This window comes from Thalassophryne amazonica, chromosome 19 (genome assembly GCF_902500255.1).
Source record: "Thalassophryne amazonica chromosome 19, fThaAma1.1, whole genome shotgun sequence".
In the NCBI taxonomy this organism is placed as follows: Eukaryota; Metazoa; Chordata; class Actinopteri; order Batrachoidiformes; family Batrachoididae; genus Thalassophryne; species Thalassophryne amazonica.
Window position 1 is genome coordinate 49368701 of NC_047121.1, and position 19127 is coordinate 49387827.

Below are 19127 nucleotides of genomic sequence, written 5' to 3' on the forward strand. Positions count from 1 at the left end.
ACGACAGGAGGTCAAGGAGCTAGTTCTTATTGTTGATGAAGTGCCTGTTTGACGTGTCAAACTGCTCTCATTTGACAGATTTAAGGAGCTGTTGTTTATCATAGGGGGATTTCTTGGGAGAAACACAAGCTGCTGCCTTACAATATTAAAACTGTCTCATAGAACTTGCCAAATTGTGTTTTTAAATGGTTATAAAAAGTTGTTTAAGTACTTACGTCTTATGACTCAATATACTCGTATCTCGTTCTTTAAGGGCGTCGAGGTTATCCTGTTGGTTCAGTTTAAAGCACAGTGACCCACCCACTCTCCTTCTGTGTCTGTTTCTTTTGTTGTGCTGCTGATGGTTGGCCCCACAAAGCCCGTCATTGCTGGTCATGCTGCCATAGCAACCAGGATATACTCACCGCCATCCGTGGAGCTGTTTGTGTGAGTGTCTTTGGGAAGAAAAGGCACCAAAGCGTGGCGAGTAGAACTCCAGACTGACTGCATCGGGAGAAAACTGGGACTGATTTTCACCTTCAGGTCTGCAGTGTTTCAAGCTTCCAGATTACAGAAACCGATCTTCGGTTGTGCATTTTGTATGAATGTGTAATTGCTGAGAAAATGGACCCAGAGGGATTCATGAGAATGTAGCTTCTCTGAGTTTGGTGCAAAATTTTGTATTTAAATTCAAATCCAGGTTGCTGAATGAAGCTAAAAAAAAAAAGCACCCGGCTTTATGACCTTCACATGTTTGTGTGTACTCAGATGGCTGCCAGTGCTGCAGCCGTGACTCTCCTGCCTCCGGTGAAGTGCGTGGTGGTGTATAAGAATGGAGACCCCTTCTATAACGGACGGAGGTTTGTGGTCAACCAGCGTCACGTGACCACCATGGAGTCCTTTCTCACTGAAGTGACTGAGAGCATTGGCGCTCCGCTTGCCGTCCGGAACCTGTACACTCCCAGGTGGGGCCACAAGGTCACAGACCTCCAGGACCTTCAGAAAGGAGGCCTGTATGTGGCTGCTGGATTTGAGAGGTTCAAGAAAGTGGAGTGAGTAAAAAAAAAAAATCATTGTACTCTCATAAACAGCTCTCAAAGATTGTCACAATTATGTATCCAGAGGCGTAGTCGCCAGAATTCACGAAATGTTGCCAACGTAGTGCTTCAGGTGTTTTGAAACTGAATCAGTTTCAAACAAACTGAATCAGTTTCAAAACTGAATCATTTTCTTTTGTCATTGTTAGATTTTGTATTTTAAGCATTTTGAAACAGGTTTTCAGGGGCAAATGTTTTGTCTCTTGTTTTGGGTGTCTCAAAAAAAAGTGAATAATTTTCTGAAGCACTTGCTTTCTTTCAAGTAGGTAAGGGCTTTTGAAGCAGTTCTCTGAAGGAAGCATTTCATTTATTATTTAAAGTGTTTTGAAATACTGAGCCATTTTCTGAAGACATTATTGCTGTTTATCATTTTAAATGTTTCAAAAAGTCAACTATTTTGTGACATGTTTGGTTAATTTAGTGGTTTAAATACAAAGAATTGTACTGTCAAGTAATTTAGTGTTCAAGCATTCTTTGTTTTCTGGAGCAACTGTTTTGTGTATTGCATATGGTCTTTCAGCTTCTCCCTCTTTAACCTTTGTTTTTCACTCGAGGTCGCCACAGCAGATCTGAGATGGATCTGCATGGTGATTTGTCACAAGTTTTATGCTCGATGCCCTTATTGAAGCAACTCCACATTACATGGAGAATGGGCAGAAGTGGGTTTGAACTGGCAACCTTCCCCTCTGGAAACAAGCACACAAAAACTGCATAGAGTGTTTTAAAATGTGAATTATTTTCAGAAATAATTTTTATTTAATGTTTCAAACATATGAAAACATTTTTTCTGCAGCAGTCAGTTTATTTAATAATTCGACTGAATGCTGAATTATTTTCCTGATTACGTTAATTCATTTAAGGTTTTTGAAAAGTTAATAATTTTGTGAAGTAAATAATTGGTTCATATGGTTTAATCATATGGTGAATCATTATCTGAAGGAATTGTTTAATTTAGGGTTTTGAGCATTTTGAAATGAAATATTTTGTTTAAAAAAATGGGGGGGGGGGGGGTATAATAGGAGTAACTCTGGCCATGTGTCTGTCCATCCACATCTAAATGCAAATCCTTCTCAGAGACTATGGATTTCAATGAAACTTCACATATTTGCCAAATATATACAAATGGTGGCCCACTGGGTTCGTCAGTAATGTTTGAGTACTGTAGTTTAATTCAGTTATTCGTCAAAAAGGTTTACTCCTGCCCATATATAACTCATGCAAGCAACTACAATAGTATGGCAGAGAGGGAGGTATAATTTTATGTGCATGCTCACAGCTCTCGTGTTCAGTGTTTCTAAAAGGTTAATCCTTTTATAAAGCAAATATTTCATATACTGATTCATGTATTTTGAAACAGTGAATTGTTTTCCAAAGTACTTACTTCATTTACTGTTTCTGAGTGGAATATTTTGGGGTTTTAACCTGAAGTCCACTCCTCAGCTCCACCTGTGCTCACATCCTCATATCTGTTGTTCTCTTCTGTAGTTACCTGAATTCAGGAATGAAAAAGCAGCAGCCTGCTGCCCGTGAAGAAACTCAGGTAGGCAATTATTTTCTCATGTGCACTTTTTGTGACGGTCAACAGAACAATCCTTCACTCATTAATCCGATACTGACCAGGCAGAACGTACCCCCTGGACACACCACTCGTATCATGTTGAAATGTGAACTCTGCCAAGTCAAGTGTAAAAATGTACATTTGCAGAGTATAGTGCAGGATTTTGCACTACAGAGACAAGTAAATTTTTGCATATTTACGTATATTTGACTGCATGTGAGCCCATTGTTAAATGGTTTCACCTTTGTTTGATAAATTATTCCATTTTGGAGGTGATTCAGATTATATTCTGAGACTGGGGTCTTGAAAAGTGTTTGGCACATAAATGCAGGGGATCCAACAGGTCATGATGGAAAAAGCTGGATTGGCCCAAAATAGGAGGTTTAGGAGCAAATCTGGGCATATCCGAGGCCAAATTCCAGAGTAAGAATTACATTTTTGGGACACTTTTTTCGTAATTTTTTTAGTATATAACTGGAGAACATGAACAAACTGAAGTGAACACAGCCAGTGAATATAGGTAACATGTTATTGTAAAATATGGCATAGATATGGTCTCACAACTATACACCTAACGTGAATACATGCAACAAAAGGAAGACTAGCTAAACCAACAGTAATACTGGAGTTTGTATTGCTGAAATAGCACTACTTCAATACATCATACAACCAGTAACAAGAATAATGTGATAGAAAATTGCATAAACTAGAATTCCAATTGCTATTTGCAATAATTATTACCAACCGTTCAGTCAGTGGCGGTCCTAGAGTGATTTACTCCCCGGGCGAAACCCCCTGCGTGCTCCCCCCCCCACACACTAACATGGCCACCACCTCCGCCCCACCACCCATGAAAACACTAACTTCGTCCAGAACACCCACAATCCCACAAATTAACTCACAACAGCTATTTTTAAGAACAAATTTCCGCTTTTAATGACTACTGCAATAACAAACACAAAGAAATTGGCACAGTCTAATGGACTTATCTGCAATGATCATCTCAAAAGTTAGCAGGAGGGCATCGTAATTGTTTGCCACAGTGCTCACTATCCGTGATGTGAAATTCCATCGAGTAGGAGCATTTCTGGGCAACCTTGAGCAGCCTGCAGACTCAAGAAAAGACATCCTCTTTGTGGATTTTGAGAAAAATGTGGCAAACCCAGAGAGTGATGCAAAAAATATTCTGCACTCAGATAAGCATTTAGCCCCCTGAGACAGAACCAGATTCAGTCTGTGTGCATAGCAATGCACAAACATTGCACTGGGGGCTATTGCTTTAACTTTGGCCTGCAAATCATTGAGCTGAAGCCATGACAGCAGCCATGGCTTCTTCGTAAGGAAGACTATCAAATGGCTTCGCCAAAATCCGGTCCACAACATTCAAATTGTCTGCCCTTATGTGCAGCTTGCTACCTAGCTAGCTGGGACTGGCGCGAGGCTAGTGTGAAGTGTGTCCGCCTGTGAGTGCTTTGTGACGGTGAAGGAGCTCAGCAGCACCCGCTGCTCGGTAGGGACAGAAACTGCGATAGAAGTCAGAAAGAGTGATAGAAGTCAGTCTCCAAACACAAGTAGCTACAAAAAAACACCAGAAGTAGAAGCTCGATTTGTCGCTAGTCGTTTTTAACAAAGAAAATGCCGCTAAGAGGATTAGAAAAGTCTCCGGTTCAACTCAGAACAGAATGAAAATGCTCCCACGGATGTTTACACCAAAAGATCGCTGATTCGCTCATTTCGCTGTCAATCAAAAAGGGATTCAGCCTCAGACAGATCATCCAATCATCATGCAGAAGCTGAGCGTCCGGGCCGGTGTCCCGTCGAGATGAGGTGAACATCGAGATGAGTTGCATCGCGCTACTGCGCATGCGCACGCATGCTCAGTACGCTCTACCCCGGACTTGGAAGATGTCACACATCGAGATGAGGTGCCTCGCGCAACTTCACATGGGGAGATGATGTAATTCACTCGACGTGCAACTGCGCATGCGCATTTTGTTATGTTTTTTTGTTTTTGTTTTTTCCATAAAAGTTTTTTTTAAATTTATTAATTGTATTCAGTGTATTTATAGCCTAGTAAGTAAAACATTTTCTGTATTTTACATTAGGAGCATAAATGTATGTATATGTATATTTTGCCTGTCAAAATAAGCTAACTCCAGGTTAAAAATACTTATCGTTTTATAGTGAGTAGATTTTATACATTACTACGTTCGGATGAACAATTTATACATTTACTTGCCCATCAAAATAAGCGAACTTTGTCATGTAATTTTTTCAGTGCACACGTGCAGTTACGCGACGCACCTCATCTCGACAGAACACCGGCCGAGGCCAGCCCACTGCCCCATAGACCCCCAGACACGCTGAGCTTCCGATGGGCGGGACAAAGCCCAGCATTTATCCAATGATTCGTCTCGTTTCGCTGCATGCTTTGTGTCGCTATTGAACTCTGCGGACCGTTTAAAGCACTGTGAAGCTGCGGGAATGAGTGAGGGGAAGGCCGCGTCGTTACCAGTGATAAGAAGCTGATTCTGAACAAAAGTTGAGCGCGTTGTAACCACTAACCCCCCGTCAGGACAACCCCCCTCCCCGGTCCCCCCCCACCCCCACGGTCGTGCCGCCCCCCCATGCGATGCCACCCCGGGCGGCTGCCCGGGCGGCCCGCCTTCAGGACTGCCCCTGCGTTCAGTCACTACCTAAACAATAATTCACTGTGAATATGGGACTGTACATTGTACACAACCAACATTATGTGAGAATTCTACAGCTCTGACTAGTTATGGTTTGATTATTTTATTGTTTTTTTAATCACATTAAATCACTAATTTATGACATGAATTGCAGAAAAAAAGCTGTTGCAGATACCAACAAAATACCAGCAAAAAGGGCCAATTTTGATTGGAGTTTGTGGTGTTATGGCAATGATATCAAAAATATCATGAAGATTGTTTACATATCGTTCTGTTGGTCTGTTTACCAAAATAAACAAAACACAATATTCATCTACAAGCTGTGGCGAGTGGAGCTGGAGTTGGCCTCAAGATCAGCCCCCCAGAATTTTACACAGGATTTACACTGATCTCAAAAATGTTTCTCGGCGAGATAAAAATGCGAGAAACTGCTGATCGGCTGGAAATTGGCACCTCAGTAGCTTGAAAAATTGTGAGAGCACGTTGATGAAATTTGGTGTGCAGATGGATTTTCTGGGAACATATGCAGAGGTATGCGCTCCGAGTACCTTCTAGTTATATTAGTATTGGTTTGATGAAGTGTGTATGTGTGCGTGCGTATCATTAATTTCAATGGCTGTGAGTTAAATAACCAAAATAAACAGCCTCTCTCTGGGCCTACGGGTCGCCCTTTTAAGGTTATGTTCAGTCATTGCAGTTGGATAATCTCAGACATGAATTGTCGGATGTTATGTATCATGGAACATTCTGTGCATGAATCTGAAACCGGTTTTTCTAAGTGTGTCTGTAAATTAGGAGGCGGTCAGGTCAGCGCCGATCGCGCTGCTCATGAATGTTGGCAACATTCAAGTTTCACAGCATTTCACACAAAACTGATCTCGAAGCACTCGTGCCATCGCAGCCTTCCACGCTGACAAGTCCCGGCTTTGTGTTCCAACTATCTGGCAAGGACGACCGTGCGGTAATCTTAGTCTGAAGCCTTCGGTGTTACTTTTCTGAACAACATAAAAGAGTGCAGAGTAATTGTGTGTGCCTTGGGCGTCCGCCATTTGGACAGCAGAGTCGTAACTTTTGGTTTTAAAGTCTCCCATGCCCGGGTTGTGGTTGCTGTGGTGCAGTGCAGGAGGTGTGCGTGTATGTGCTACTTTGATCCTGCTGGCCAAACAAAAGAGTTATGCTTCCACGTGGCATAATCACGGCTGTGTGCAGGCCTGGACAGGCCTAACGCAACGCACCGTGCCGCTGCCTCACTCCTCCGTCACTCAGACGCTGTAAATGCATTAACCGTCTGTCAGATTGAACTCTGATTTGTTCTGCATCGGCTGGTTTGGTGCCGTTTGCCTTGTCAGAGGCAGATGAAGGTATGGAACGGCAGGGATTGTTGTAGTGTTTGACTTTGCTATCTGAAAGGTCTTGGTGTGATGTTAGTTGCCATGGTGGCATCACTTGAGTGAACATGAGTAGAATAGCTGCTCGGCCATTATACCTTTTCGATAAGTGAATTTGCTGTGATGGTGTTAATCAGTTGAGGACATTTTCAAGTGCTTTCCTATTACTGAGGAAATTACTTGTCATTTAAATACTGAGCATCTCCTTCCCAGACAAGAGTAATCCAGAGGCCAAATGTCTCAGCTAAATGGAGGAAGTTTCTACCCGTCCCTTGCATCATACAGTGAGTTGGAACAACCACACACGTGCGCATACACACAGTCATCTGTAGTGCATTAAACCTCTGAAATCACTTTTATTTAACTGTTCTGTCCAGCGTTTTTCGTAACGGTGATATCCTGTGTCCGCCATTTCGATTTATCGTCCCTCGGAGCGTACAGCAGGACCTGGAGCAGATCCTGAGTATGATCACGGAGAAGGTCAGCTTACGGACCGGAGCCGTGCGCAGGTCAGTGACCCTGACAGACCCACCCACAGTGGTGCACAACCACAGCAACAATGCCAGTAACTATGTTTCCAAACGCTGTTCCCAGTCAGGTTGTGCTCTTTGGAAGGCGTGACTGTGTCCTCAGCTGGAGAGCTGAAGACGGACCACTGCTATGTTGCCGTGGGAACTGAAAGGTTCAAGAAACTTCCATATGTGGAGCTGCTGGTTTCAAAAGCTACAGAGAGGTATTCTTAACCCCTCTGTATAAAAAAAACAAAAAAAAAAAAAAAACTATATATATATATATATATATATATATATATATATATATATATATATATATATATATACATCTACTAGTGTGCGTTTGGGCTGTTTAGTTATTTCATGGTTTTCATGATCTTGTAGGCATTTCCTCAGAAAGAGAAGGCTGTTGCAGCAACCTGAGGTAAATAAATTTTTTTTTCTTTTTTTATTCCTCAGCTCCATGGAGTGTGGTGTCACCTGTGCCGTCAGTCTGTTATGTCATCTTTTGACAAAATCTACATGAACATTCTTTGAACTTTCAGCTGATGAATATTATTTATACTTCCACATTGCTGCACGTCTGACTGGTCTCGAACCATTGCAAAGACTTGTGGGTAGTCAAAGGAGACAGAGGCTTTGGTGCACTGAATCTCAGTGTCATCTCTAAAGCCCTTTTCACACCGGGCTTGCATACAGTTGCGTTGTGATGCATACAGTAGTGTTCAGAATAATAGTAGTGCTATGTGACTAAAAAGATTAATCCAGGTTTTGAGTATATTTCTTATTGTTACATGGGAAACAAGGTACCAGTAGATTCAATAGATTCTCACAAATCCAACAAGACCAAGCATTCATGATATGCACACTCTTAAGGCTATGAAATTGGACTATTAGTTAAAAAAAAAAAAAAAAGTAGAAAAGGGGGTGTTCACAATAATAGTAGTGTGGCATTCAGTCAGTGAGTTTGGCAATTTTGTGGAACAAGCAGGTGTGAAACAGGTGTCCCCTATTTAGGGATGAAGCCAGCACCTGTTGAACATGCTTTTCTCTTTGAAAGCCTGAGGAAAATGGGACATTCAAGACATTGTTCAGAAGAACAGCATAGTTTGATTAAAAAGTTGATTGGAGAGGGGAAAACAGACGCAGGTGCAAAAAATTATAGGCTGTTCATCTACAATGATCTCCAATGTTTTAAAATGGACAAAAAAAAAACAGAGACGTGTGGAAGAAAACGGAAAACAACCATCAAAATGGATAGAAGAATAACCAGAATGGCAAAGGCTCACCCATTGATCAGCTCCAGGATGATCAAAGACAGTCTGGAGTTACCTGTAAGTGCTGTGACAGTTAGAAGATGCCTGTGTGAAGCTAATTTATTTGTAAGAATCCCCCGCAATGTCCCTCTGTTAAGTAAAACACGTGCAGAAGAAGTTACAGTTTGCCAAAGAACTCATCAACTGGCCTAAAGAGAAATGGGGGAATATTTTGTGGACTGATGAGAGTAAAACTGTTCTTTTTGGGTCCAAGGGCCACAGTTTGTGAGACGACCCCCAAACTCTGAATTCAAGCCACAGTTCACAGTGAAGACAGTGAAGCATGGTGGTGCAAGCATCATGATATGGGCATGTTTCTCCTACTATGGTGTTGGGCCTATATATCGCATACCAGGTATCATGGATCAGTTTGGATATGTCAAAATACTTGAAGAGGTCATGTTGCCTTATGCTGAAGAGGACATGCCCTTGAAATAGGTGTTTCAACAAGACAATGACCCCAAGAACACTAGTAAACCAGCAAAATCTTGATTCCAAGCCAACAAAATTAATGCCTCGCAGATGTGAAGAAATCATGAAAAACTGTTATACAACTAAATACTAGTTTAGTGATTCACAGGATTGCTAAAAAAGCAATTTGAACATAATAGTTTTGAGTTTGTAGTGTCAACAGCAGATGCTACTATTATTGTGAACACCCCCTTTTCTACTTTTTTTTTACTAATAGCCCAATTTCATAGCCTTAAGAGTGTGCATATCATGAATGCTTGGTCTTGTTGGATTTGTGAGAATCTACTGGTACCTTGTTTCCCATGTAACAATAAGAAATATACTCAAAACTTGGATTAATCTTTTTAGTCACATAGCACTACTATTATTCTGAACACTACTGTAACATGCTATGCTATGTTATGCTAAGAGGGGTCCTAGTAGTAACACAGAAAGAATAATTGCCTCCAAACACGAGTCAAAGAAGATCGCTGATATTCAGCTGCACAGGAGTAAAAATATCTTGTAGTAGTTTAGGTCAGAGGCAGTGGAGAGGTTAATGTGGAGAATGTCCGTGTGCAGTTTGAAGATGATTAGCTCACAAGATGGTGTGACAGGCAGACGGATGATGTAAAAAAAAAAAATGCATGTCAAGTCTGAGTGACAGCTGTCAAAGGAGAATTAACTGAAAAAAGAAAAATGGGCAAATGACATTTTGTTCATCTCAGAACAGGAAAGCAGAAAGTGGTCCCGAAGACCGATACAGCGACTCGGCTCTCCTCGCCTCCCCAGAGGTACCACAAGAAACACTCCATTCACACTATCAGAGCTATATTTGGACTGTTTGTTTGTAGCGTTCTGCCTCATGCAATCAGCCCCCCAGCAGTCACACGTATAGTCCCGAAAATGTTTTGGTCCGTGTGCAGCGAGTAATGTTTTACCACGCTGCATTCTGTGATTTTCAGTCAGACAAATGGTGGGTGAAGTCAACAGGACACGAGGACGTAGAAGCTGCGGGCCAACAAGCCACACAGCAGAGGACCACAAGAAGAGGAGGAGGAGGTGGTGCTCCTGTTCTGGTCTCAGAGATGTCTCCAACTTCTGTGTTCTTCACCAGGCCTGTCCAAGGCCACAAAAACAGACACCAGCCAGGACCACCAGCCAGCTACAGAGCCGGTTAGAACACTCGCATACATGCACGCCCAGGTCAGTACACGTGAAGAAGTGGTGGCCTACAACCCCAACCTGCCACCTGAGACTCCCCCAGCAGGTTGTCAAAGATCACAGGGGGCTTTAACTCACTGCATGAGCAATAGTCAATAATTCCTCATCTTTCTTTGGAAAAGCCAAACAGAAAAGTGGGTAAAAACTGTAATTAAAGTGATAAGTATTTTTCTCAAAAACAAACATATTTGTTATCAATTTTATTCTGTCTTTGTGTGTCATGCCCTTTATGTGAATGTGGTGCATCATTTTAAAGCAGTAAAGTTAACGCGTGACACAATTCCTGTTTATTACAGTGTGGCCCAGCGGTTTTGAACGATCAACACATAAGAAGCAAGAACAGCTAGGAGGGGCGGAAGAAGAAAAAACTGCTGTAGTGCCTCCTATTGATCAGGTTCACTTTATGGTCACCTCAACACGCTTTTAATGCGTTGACTGACCGAGTTATGGAATTAAACAGACATTTGTCAGTCAACACTAAATTAATTCCTGCAAGCATAAGCACAGTTTAAACACGGTTTGTTTGTTTTCCAAGCGGAAAGCCAAAATAGTGGATGAGGAGGAACTAAACACAACGGACAAACTGCTGCAGAGCACAGAACAGGTACCATTTAAAAAACATTAACTTCTCACACATGACATTTTTAATAAAAGCCACTTACTGTCTGCCACATTTGCAAAAACATTCTGTGTAATGAACAGACACAGAGTGCAATTAAGATAATGTTCAGCAAAATGGACCCGCAATGGTCAGAGTGAGAAACACATTTAGGGTGCACAAGCCTGAGTCACTGCTCAGTGTTGGAAATATTTTATTAGCAAATGGAAGAAACACAGATAATCAAACCTGTTAATAACAGAAAACAAAACCCAGAGCAGAAAGTGTTCCCTCTAACACAGAAATATTAAAGTGCGTCATTTTAATTATCTCAGGCCTGAGAACATAGTATCATTGGAGATAACATCCAAAGTACTGTCCTTCTGAACGGTTTCCACTAGGGGCCCTATTTTGCACCTTCTGCAAAGTTTTACAGTTGTCATCTTCCTCATTTCCAATAATCAGAATTTTCACAGCCAGCACTGAAACAGCAACTGATCACCACTGCACCTATTTTGCATCATAATTGGGTCACATTGTCAGCAAGCACAAAATCATATTTTGCATCAGAGATACTGTTTTTCTTGAGGTTGACACAGAAAATTTTCCATACATCCTACAACTGATTTGAAGAGATCAACTGGTATAGAAATTTACTCAGAACTGGGCAGTTCACAGCTTCTTGTAATAATTACAAATTCAATGTCAGCAGCACAAATTAGGCACTGCAGGGAAAAAAAAAAATAATAATAATAATCTTTTTTTATTACTATTCTTTGAAAGATGCAACTGTCTGAACCAGATGGCATCAAACCGAAGACTCTAAGAGTGAATCACAGTAGGACAGAACATTCTGTAAAAGTTGAGGATCGCTTTGAGTCTACAGCTGGAATACAGGTACATGCAAAAACACATAGAGCAGCAGTAAATACTCCGTGTCTGCAGACGTACATACAAATTTAATCTGCACCTATTTGCTGCTTAACTTCAAAGCAGCCTGAGGTGAAGCAGAGGTCATCACCACCTACACCTCACAGCTCTGGAGACACAGGGGCGCTCCACTGGGAGAAGCCAGAATCTCAAGGAGAAAATGTAAGTGTGAAAAACCTCGTGCACTGAAGAAGGTGCAGGACAGCTCACACTAACATCATCATAAGCATGTAAAATTTGATTGCTTTTTCTTTTGTCCTCTTTCAACATGTTCCAGCAGGAGAGCACGTCGGGTCTCTCGTCACTCCCAGTAGAGGAGATTCATTCATCGTAACACGTGACAGCCGAACGTCACCCGTCTCTACACGGACCTAAATGAACGTCAGATTAAATTAGTCAGTCATATTTTAATCATGCTAATGTGTTAAGTATGTTACGTGATTTAAGGTGGAAAAGAAGCAACCTACAAATTAAGACAACGCTAGCAAATGCAGAAAACAAATATACAAACACATTCATAATTCTGCATGATGATGCATCAGAATCGTTTGACAAATTGAGAACATGCTTGCACAGATGTAACCCACAGCATGTGCAGGAATATAACTAAAATTTACACAACCCATGCAAGAACAGAGACACAAAAACACAAAAATAGTTTGCTGCATAGAGGAATGTTACAGACTTCTGCTGTTCAGTGCATCACAAATACAATAATGTGAAAATGTACTGTATTTTCCAGATTACAAGTCCCACGTTTTTTTTTTTTAATAGTTGGGGGGGCCTATACAGAAAATATGGTAGCTAGGTTAAGAATACAATCATCAGTAAACTTACACAACTCTGCCAACCAGGTAGAGATAATGATAAGGATGCTCTGATGGTCTGTTAGTAAAAGTTATTTTTGTGTTGTCCACACCTCCATTGTGTTGTGACTGTCTGTACTTTTGTGTGCATTATGAATTTGCAGCAGATACCAGATTAAATTGTTATATGTGCTGTATGTCATATGTGTTTATGTTCTCTCTGTCTGCAAGTTTTTTTATGCCCCGCTGGCCAAAGGGGGATTATGTCGTGGCAATTTATGGCCATCCGTCTGTACCAAAAAGTGTATAAGCGTTCCGAGCACTCATCTAAATTTGCAAGCTGTTTTTAGAGTAACTACCGCTTATTAAATTGCTGCAGGTATTGTTTTTGTATTTGCGTTCCTTCTATGTGCTAATTTTGAACTCAATTAATTTGCAAGTGTTGTAGCCTCTTTCAGTCACAGTAGCGTTTATCTTTAGAAACCCTAAAACTTTGAACATACCTTCTTTTTTTAAAGGATGCATAATTACAATTTACACCATTCAGTGAGTGCTGCATGACTGATGGAGATGGATTATATGATACAGATGTCTTACATTCCATTGTGTTATATTTACAGGGATCAGGTGTGATGCAGATTTTCTGTATAACAGGATATATGCATTTTATTTTTACTCAGACAGTTTATCAAGTGTGTAAATGTGTCACTTCTCTAACATGTAGTATTCTTGGTGGACACCTTTCAACTTAAAGTACTTCAAGTTACTCTTTGTTGAAGAAGAACAGCACAAAAAAACTGTTCCATCAACCATCATGTGCAAAAAACGACAGTCAAATAAATAAATTTATCCTCAAACAGTTCAGCGGTTCTCCAGCTCTTTCCCAAAGACATCACAGCTGCAGTAAACGTTTCTTCAGAGGCCACTCACATTGCGAGACAGTGGTTTGCTTTAAAGTAAAAGTTAACAACTGCTGATTTCTCTGCAAGCAACATAAATCCAGCTGAGGCCTGTACTGACCCCCACATGAACCTGCTTCCATTCAACTGTCTGAAAGACTTTGTGGACAAGTCTTTTGAAACTGACACAAAGTTAATTTAGTCACCACTATCCCACCAGACTCACTGCAGGAATCTAAATTCTCCAGCTCCAAATACACGGTGTTCTTTCCGTGTCGACTAATAACTCACTGGACAGTGCTGATGCAAGTTCACTTAAATCTTCATCTGGTCAACAAATGGCCCCTTGCCCCTACTGCACGGTCTGGGTCAAATTCTGCTTCCCGGTTTCTTTGTCGTCCATGGAGCTGACAATGCACAGCATGATGCCCATCATGGTGAGGAACATTCCAAAAACTGCTTCTGTGGGGAGAAAGGATAGACAAAGAAAACAACAGCTAATCATTTCTCAATATCAGTCAACTGTGTGACAGCTCCAGCGCTGCAAATTACTGTATATTCCAGACCGCATGTCGCACCACAGTATCACATCTGTCCAAAAATGCATCATCATTATTTTTGAAACATGGCACTACCACGTCATGCAACACAAAGCAAAATTAATTTTGCTGGTGTGGTATTTATAATGCAAACAGTGTTAGTGAGCAGAAGCTAATGAGCTCATTAATGTTATATGAGACAACTCAAGAATAAATTGCTTCTTGTCATCAATGAACAAACGAAAACATTCAGAGCTAAACATGTGTGTTTACCTTACTAAATATAAATAAACTTTTAAAAACAATAATACTTACAAAACATAGTGAGCCTCATCTTAGCCAAGCCATCCTCCTTGTCACAATCCCACAAACTGCCAACAAGTCACGTGGTGAGTCTTGTGAAAGTTATTCCCACTCTTTACTCAACAGCGTATGAAGGTTAGGTTATTCCCCATCGTTATTCATTAGCATATGAAGGTTTTTCTCCATCTTTATTCAAGATTGTATGAATTAGGCTATTCCTAATCTTTATTCAAGAGCATGGTCTTTCTGCTTGAGAGCATACTCAGGGTTGCTTCGATTCAATGGCTTGTGGCTCTTTGATTCGCTGTTCTTCAGAAGCGTTAAGTCCGCTTCTTAACCCCTCTGAAAGCCATTAAAATATCATGAGTCACTTTTGTGTGGATTAAAGTCACTAAATTGGACTTTTGTCTTGTTGCAGTCAACAAACGAGAATCGTCCTCCGTTCCGTTGTGACAGCTTTAAACGCTGCACGGCTCTCTGCTGAGACAGAGTCCGCTCGGAATTAATAACTTCAAAACGGATCGCCGCTTTACATAAAATGACACCTCTTACAAACGTTGCAATACAGACAATAAACTACAATCAACTAAAACGTTTTTTCCTCCCAAAATGAGACATGCTGCATTCTTTATAAACCTGACCTGCAGCACAGCTGCAAGAGCTGCAGCTCATAGGTATGGAAATACATTCATGCCAATAATAATGTCTGAAAGTAAATGCTTTTGACAAAAACTAACAGATTTTATTTCTGTTTATGTCCAGAGATCAAGGATCCACCATGTAGAGTTTATTATGTCCAGAGTTTAAGGATCCAGTAAACAATTTCATATTTATTTACTTTAAGACTCAATAAAATGTTGTTCAATTTTAACTTAATCAGCTTATAAAGTGCCAAATTACAACAAAAGCCGTCTCAAGTGCCTCACACAGAACAATTCAACATTAAAAAAAAAAAAATTCAAATACCTAATTAAAAACAGAAGTAAAAGAATAAAACATAACAAAATAAAAACTACTCATAAGAAAGAGAATAAAAATAGGCTTTAAGTCTTGACTTAAAAATGCGCACGGACTCCGACTGCCTCACTGAGGGCCATGTACTGGCTAACCCAGAATGAGATTGCCCACTCAACAAACTTCCCCAGCCTTCTGGACATGATGAAGGGACTTGGGCTGTCGTACCTGGTTTTTCCCCTTTGGGTACCCCTAGAATGGCCAATTTTTACCTTGAATTTTCAAAATCTTTCCCCCTTCGCTAAAATTTTTATCCTAGCTAGAACCCTGCATACTAATTAATTTTACTTGATCTCTAAGACCCAGCAAGTTCCCCATTCAGATCTTTTTGTTTTATGGTGGTTTGCATCCAGATTAATGGTGCATGACTGCCACCTTCTGCTCTGGAGTGTGGATCCAACAGTACTGTATACTGTATCTCACTCAGACCAGGTTTCAGTTTTCATACATGTAGATGATAAAGCAGTACATTTTTGACATACAAGTCACTTGTAAATATTAGGTTTTTTTGGGGTTTTTTTTAAGCATGACATAGTCCAGACAATTATTGCCAATAAGAATCACTTACGTTTGCCGCCAAATTCTTCACCTACTAACTTGCCAGTGAGAAGAGTGCAAAGGAACGCAAGAGCATTAGCCACAGGAACAGCAAGAGATAACTCTGAGGAAAAGTTAGAGAATTATAAGGATATAAACACTGTATGTTGTCCAACCTCGTGCATTTTAAGGATTCTTTGCTGACAGCTAAGTAAGCTCACTTAATGTCATAATTTTTTGTCATGCCGACGTATGAAGATCAATGACTCATTTGAATAAAACTATATTCCTGAATATCAAAAAAAAATGGGATTTGATGCATTCCCAAAGTGTTGTAAAGTTGCCCATGCTACTTGAACACATTCTCAGCCTCCTACATGACAACATGGAACCAAAACAAACATTATACAGTGATGATGAGCTGTGTGTGTGTGTGTGTGGGGGGGGGGGGGGGGGGGGGGGTCTGCTCACCTGTAGTGGAAAGAGTGTAATAGTAGACCAAAGATCCACTCTGGTTCAGAAGGAACGGGATCAGGTACTGAAGAGCAACACAACATAGAAGGAAATGAAAGGGTATTTATCAGGAGCACAATTCCAATATGGTCCAGGTCCAATCATAGATTATTTCCAATTTGCATTCTGGCTCTTTACATTTCAGACATGTTAATAATTTTCCAAATAATCTCACTCACACAAACTGCTATTTCTTGAGGGGGCAGTTTATGCAGTAGCAGGATTCTGAAAGTGGCCCAGGTCCAATTCTGGAATATTTCAATTTTGCATACTTTGCAGACCATTTGCACTACACTTCATATAGATTAATAACAGGCTTGTGACCAGATGATTCTGTTACATTTACACTCAACAAAAATATAAACGCAACACTTTTGGTTTTGCTCCCATTTTGTATGAGATGAACTCAAAGATCTAAAACTTTTTCCACATACACAATATCACCATTTCCCTCAAATATTGTTCACAAACCAGTCTAAATCTGTGATAGTGAGCACTTCTCCTTTGCTAAGATAATCCATCCTACCTCACAGGTGTGCCATATCAAGATGCTGATTAGACACCATAATTAGTGCACAGGTGTGCCTTAGACTGCCCACAATAAAAGGCCACTCTGAAAGGTGCAGTTTTATCACACAGCACAATGCCACAGATGTCGCAAGATTTGAGGGAGCGTGCAATTGGCATGCTGACAGCAGGAATGTCAACCAGAGCTGTTGCTCGTGTATTGAATGTTCATTTCTCTACCATAAGCCATCTCCAAAGGCGTTTCAGAGAATTTGGCAGTACATCCAACCAGCCTCACAACCGCAGACCACGTGTAACCACACCAGCCCAGGACCTCCACATCCAGCATGTTCACCTCCAAGATCGTCTGAGACCAGCCACTCGGACAGCTGCTGAAACAATCGGTTTGCATAACCAAAGAATTTCTGCACAAACTGTCAGAAACCGTCTCAGGGAAGCTCATCTGCATGCTCGTCGTCCTCATCGGGGTCTCGACCTGACTCCAGTTCGTCGTCGTAACCGACTTGAGTGGGCAAATGCTCACATTCGCTGGCGTTTTGCACGTTGGAGAGGTGTTGTCTTCACGGATGAATCCCGGTTCACACTGTTCAGGGCAGATGGCAGACAGCGTGTGTGGCGTCGTGTGGGTACGCGGTTTTCTGATGCCAATGTTGTGGATCGAGTGGCCCATGGTGGCGGTGGGGTTATGGTATGGGCAGGCGTCTGTTATGGACGAAGAACACAGGTGCATTTTATTAATGGCATTTTGAATGCACAGAGATACCGTGACAAGATCCTGAGGCCCATTGTTGTGCCACACATCCAAGAACATCACCTCATGTTGCAGCGGGATAATGCATGGCCCCATGTTGCAAGGATCTGTACACAATTCTGGGAAGCTGAAAATGTCCCAGTTCTTGCATGGCCGGCATACTCACCGGACATGTCACCCATTGAGCATGTTTGGGATGCTCTGGACCGGCGTATACGACAGCGTGTACCAGTTCCTGCCAATATCCAGCAACTTCACACAGCCATTGAAGAGGAGTGGACCAACATTCCACAGGCCACAATTGACAACCTGATCAACTCTATGCGAAGGAGATGTGTTGCACTGCATGAGGCAAATGGTGGTCACACCAGATACTGACTGGTATCCCCCCCAATAAAACAAAACTGCACCTTTCAGAGTGGCCTTTTATTGTGGGCAGTCTAAGGCACACCTGTGCACTAATCATGGTGTCTAATCAGCATCTTGATATGGCACACCTGTGAGGTGGGATGGATTATCTCAGCAAAGGAGAAGTGCTCACTATCACAGATTTAGACTGGTTTGTGAACAATATTTGAGGGAAATGGTGATATTGTGTATGTGGAAAAAGTTTTAGATCTTTGAGTTCATCTCATACAAAATGGGAGCAAAACCAAAAGTGTTGCGTTTATATTTTTGTTGAGTGTACCAAGGTGCCCTTCAGCAAAATCCACTAGTTGCACATATATTATTATCATTATTGTTATTATTTACCTTGAGATTAAGGAACAGGAACTTTAGTTCAGCCAGCAGCTGTGACACTTTGTTAGCTTTAGTGACTTTTTCTATTCCCTCTGTGCCTTTCTTTAGGAACGGGTTGGTGCATCCCCACAGCACTGAAACCGACAAGAGACACAGCAGCTCCCCTACAACACATCACCCGCAAAAGTGCACTCAATAATTAACTAACAAATAAACAAATACCCAGTAAATATTCTCATCTGGGTGCTAACGCTGCTGGTGCGTTCACGTCCTGTAGCATTTTAGCTACACACACGCATGTGTTAGCTATGCTTATTTGATTTTTTTTTAATGACCCGACACATATTAAAATGCTGAGAATTACTGTTACACGTTCAAACTATAAAAGTGAGGAAAAAAAAAAACTCTTACAAATGTTTACTAGCAGCTCACCTGCGGACACCATCCTGACCTGAACGCCACACTACTTCTTCTTCTTCTGTCGAGTTTATTGGTGGCTTGCAAACCGACACGGTACATTACCGCCACCAACTGTTTGGGTGGATCATGAATGGAGTCTGACGTACAGTATGTTATATTAAAAACGAATTGGAGAAATAAGGGAGTGGAGGAAAAACAGAAGGTAGGAAGAACTGCACTGTATCATATTCTATTGAACTGCTTCAACGCCTTCAGAACAAGGCTAGACAAGTATATGGAATACCAGCCAGTGAAATAGAATCACAGAGCGCTTGATTAGTTGAAGGAGCAGCTT

At 41.3% G+C, this 19127-nt stretch overlaps 2 protein-coding genes across 6 annotated transcripts; one reads left to right on the forward strand and one right to left on the reverse strand.

The window, feature by feature from the left end:
* Positions 1 to 259: 259 nt before the first annotated feature.
* dcdc2b (doublecortin domain containing 2B) lies at positions 260 to 13065 on the forward strand. 5 transcript variants are annotated; one of them, XM_034159314.1, is made up of 13 exons: positions 260 to 522; positions 748 to 1031; positions 2562 to 2616; positions 6926 to 6996; positions 7090 to 7221; positions 7311 to 7445; positions 7609 to 7648; positions 9719 to 9784; positions 9956 to 10166; positions 10511 to 10818; positions 11596 to 11709; positions 11806 to 11904; positions 12020 to 13065. In XM_034159314.1, exons 2-10 carry the CDS (start codon positions 748 to 750, stop codon positions 10639 to 10641), a joined length of 1125 nt encoding a protein of 374 aa, XP_034015205.1. In that variant the 5' UTR covers positions 260 to 522; the 3' UTR covers positions 10642 to 10818; positions 11596 to 11709; positions 11806 to 11904; positions 12020 to 13065. The 5 variants fall into 5 exon arrangements, with proteins under 5 accessions (XP_034015205.1, XP_034015202.1, XP_034015203.1 ...); XM_034159311.1 differs by having other exon boundaries at positions 11596 to 11904; XM_034159312.1 differs by having other exon boundaries at positions 11806 to 13065.
* tmem234 (transmembrane protein 234) lies at positions 12977 to 18867 on the reverse strand. Its single transcript, XM_034159315.1, has 5 exons — positions 18806 to 18867; positions 18386 to 18537; positions 16312 to 16378; positions 15872 to 15964; positions 12977 to 13909 (listed from the first exon to the last, which is right to left on the reverse strand). The coding sequence occupies exons 1-5, from the start codon at positions 18816 to 18818 to the stop codon at positions 13800 to 13802; spliced, it is 435 nt and encodes a 144-aa protein (XP_034015206.1). The 5' UTR covers positions 18819 to 18867; the 3' UTR covers positions 12977 to 13799.
* Positions 18868 to 19127: the final 260 nt, after the last annotated feature.

Coding starts and splice junctions, on each gene's coding strand:
- dcdc2b (XM_034159310.1), top strand. CDS start 748: ATGGCTGCCAGTGCTGCAGCCGTGACTCTCCTGCCTCCGGTGAAGTGC. Junction 9,785..9,955: donor CTCTCCTCGCCTCCCCAGAG/GTACCACAAGAA, acceptor TGTGATTTTCAG/TCAGACAAATGGTGGGTGAA. Junction 10,167..10,510: donor ACCAGCCAGCTACAGAGCCG/GTTAGAACACTC, acceptor TGTTTATTACAG/TGTGGCCCAGCGGTTTTGAA.
- tmem234 (XM_034159315.1), bottom strand. Junction 15,965..16,311: donor TTACACTCTTTCCACTACAG/GTGAGCAGACCC, acceptor ACTTTTCCTCAG/AGTTATCTCTTGCTGTTCCT. Junction 13,910..15,871: donor TGAAGAATTTGGCGGCAAAC/GTAAGTGATTCT, acceptor TTCTCCCCACAG/AAGCAGTTTTTGGAATGTTC.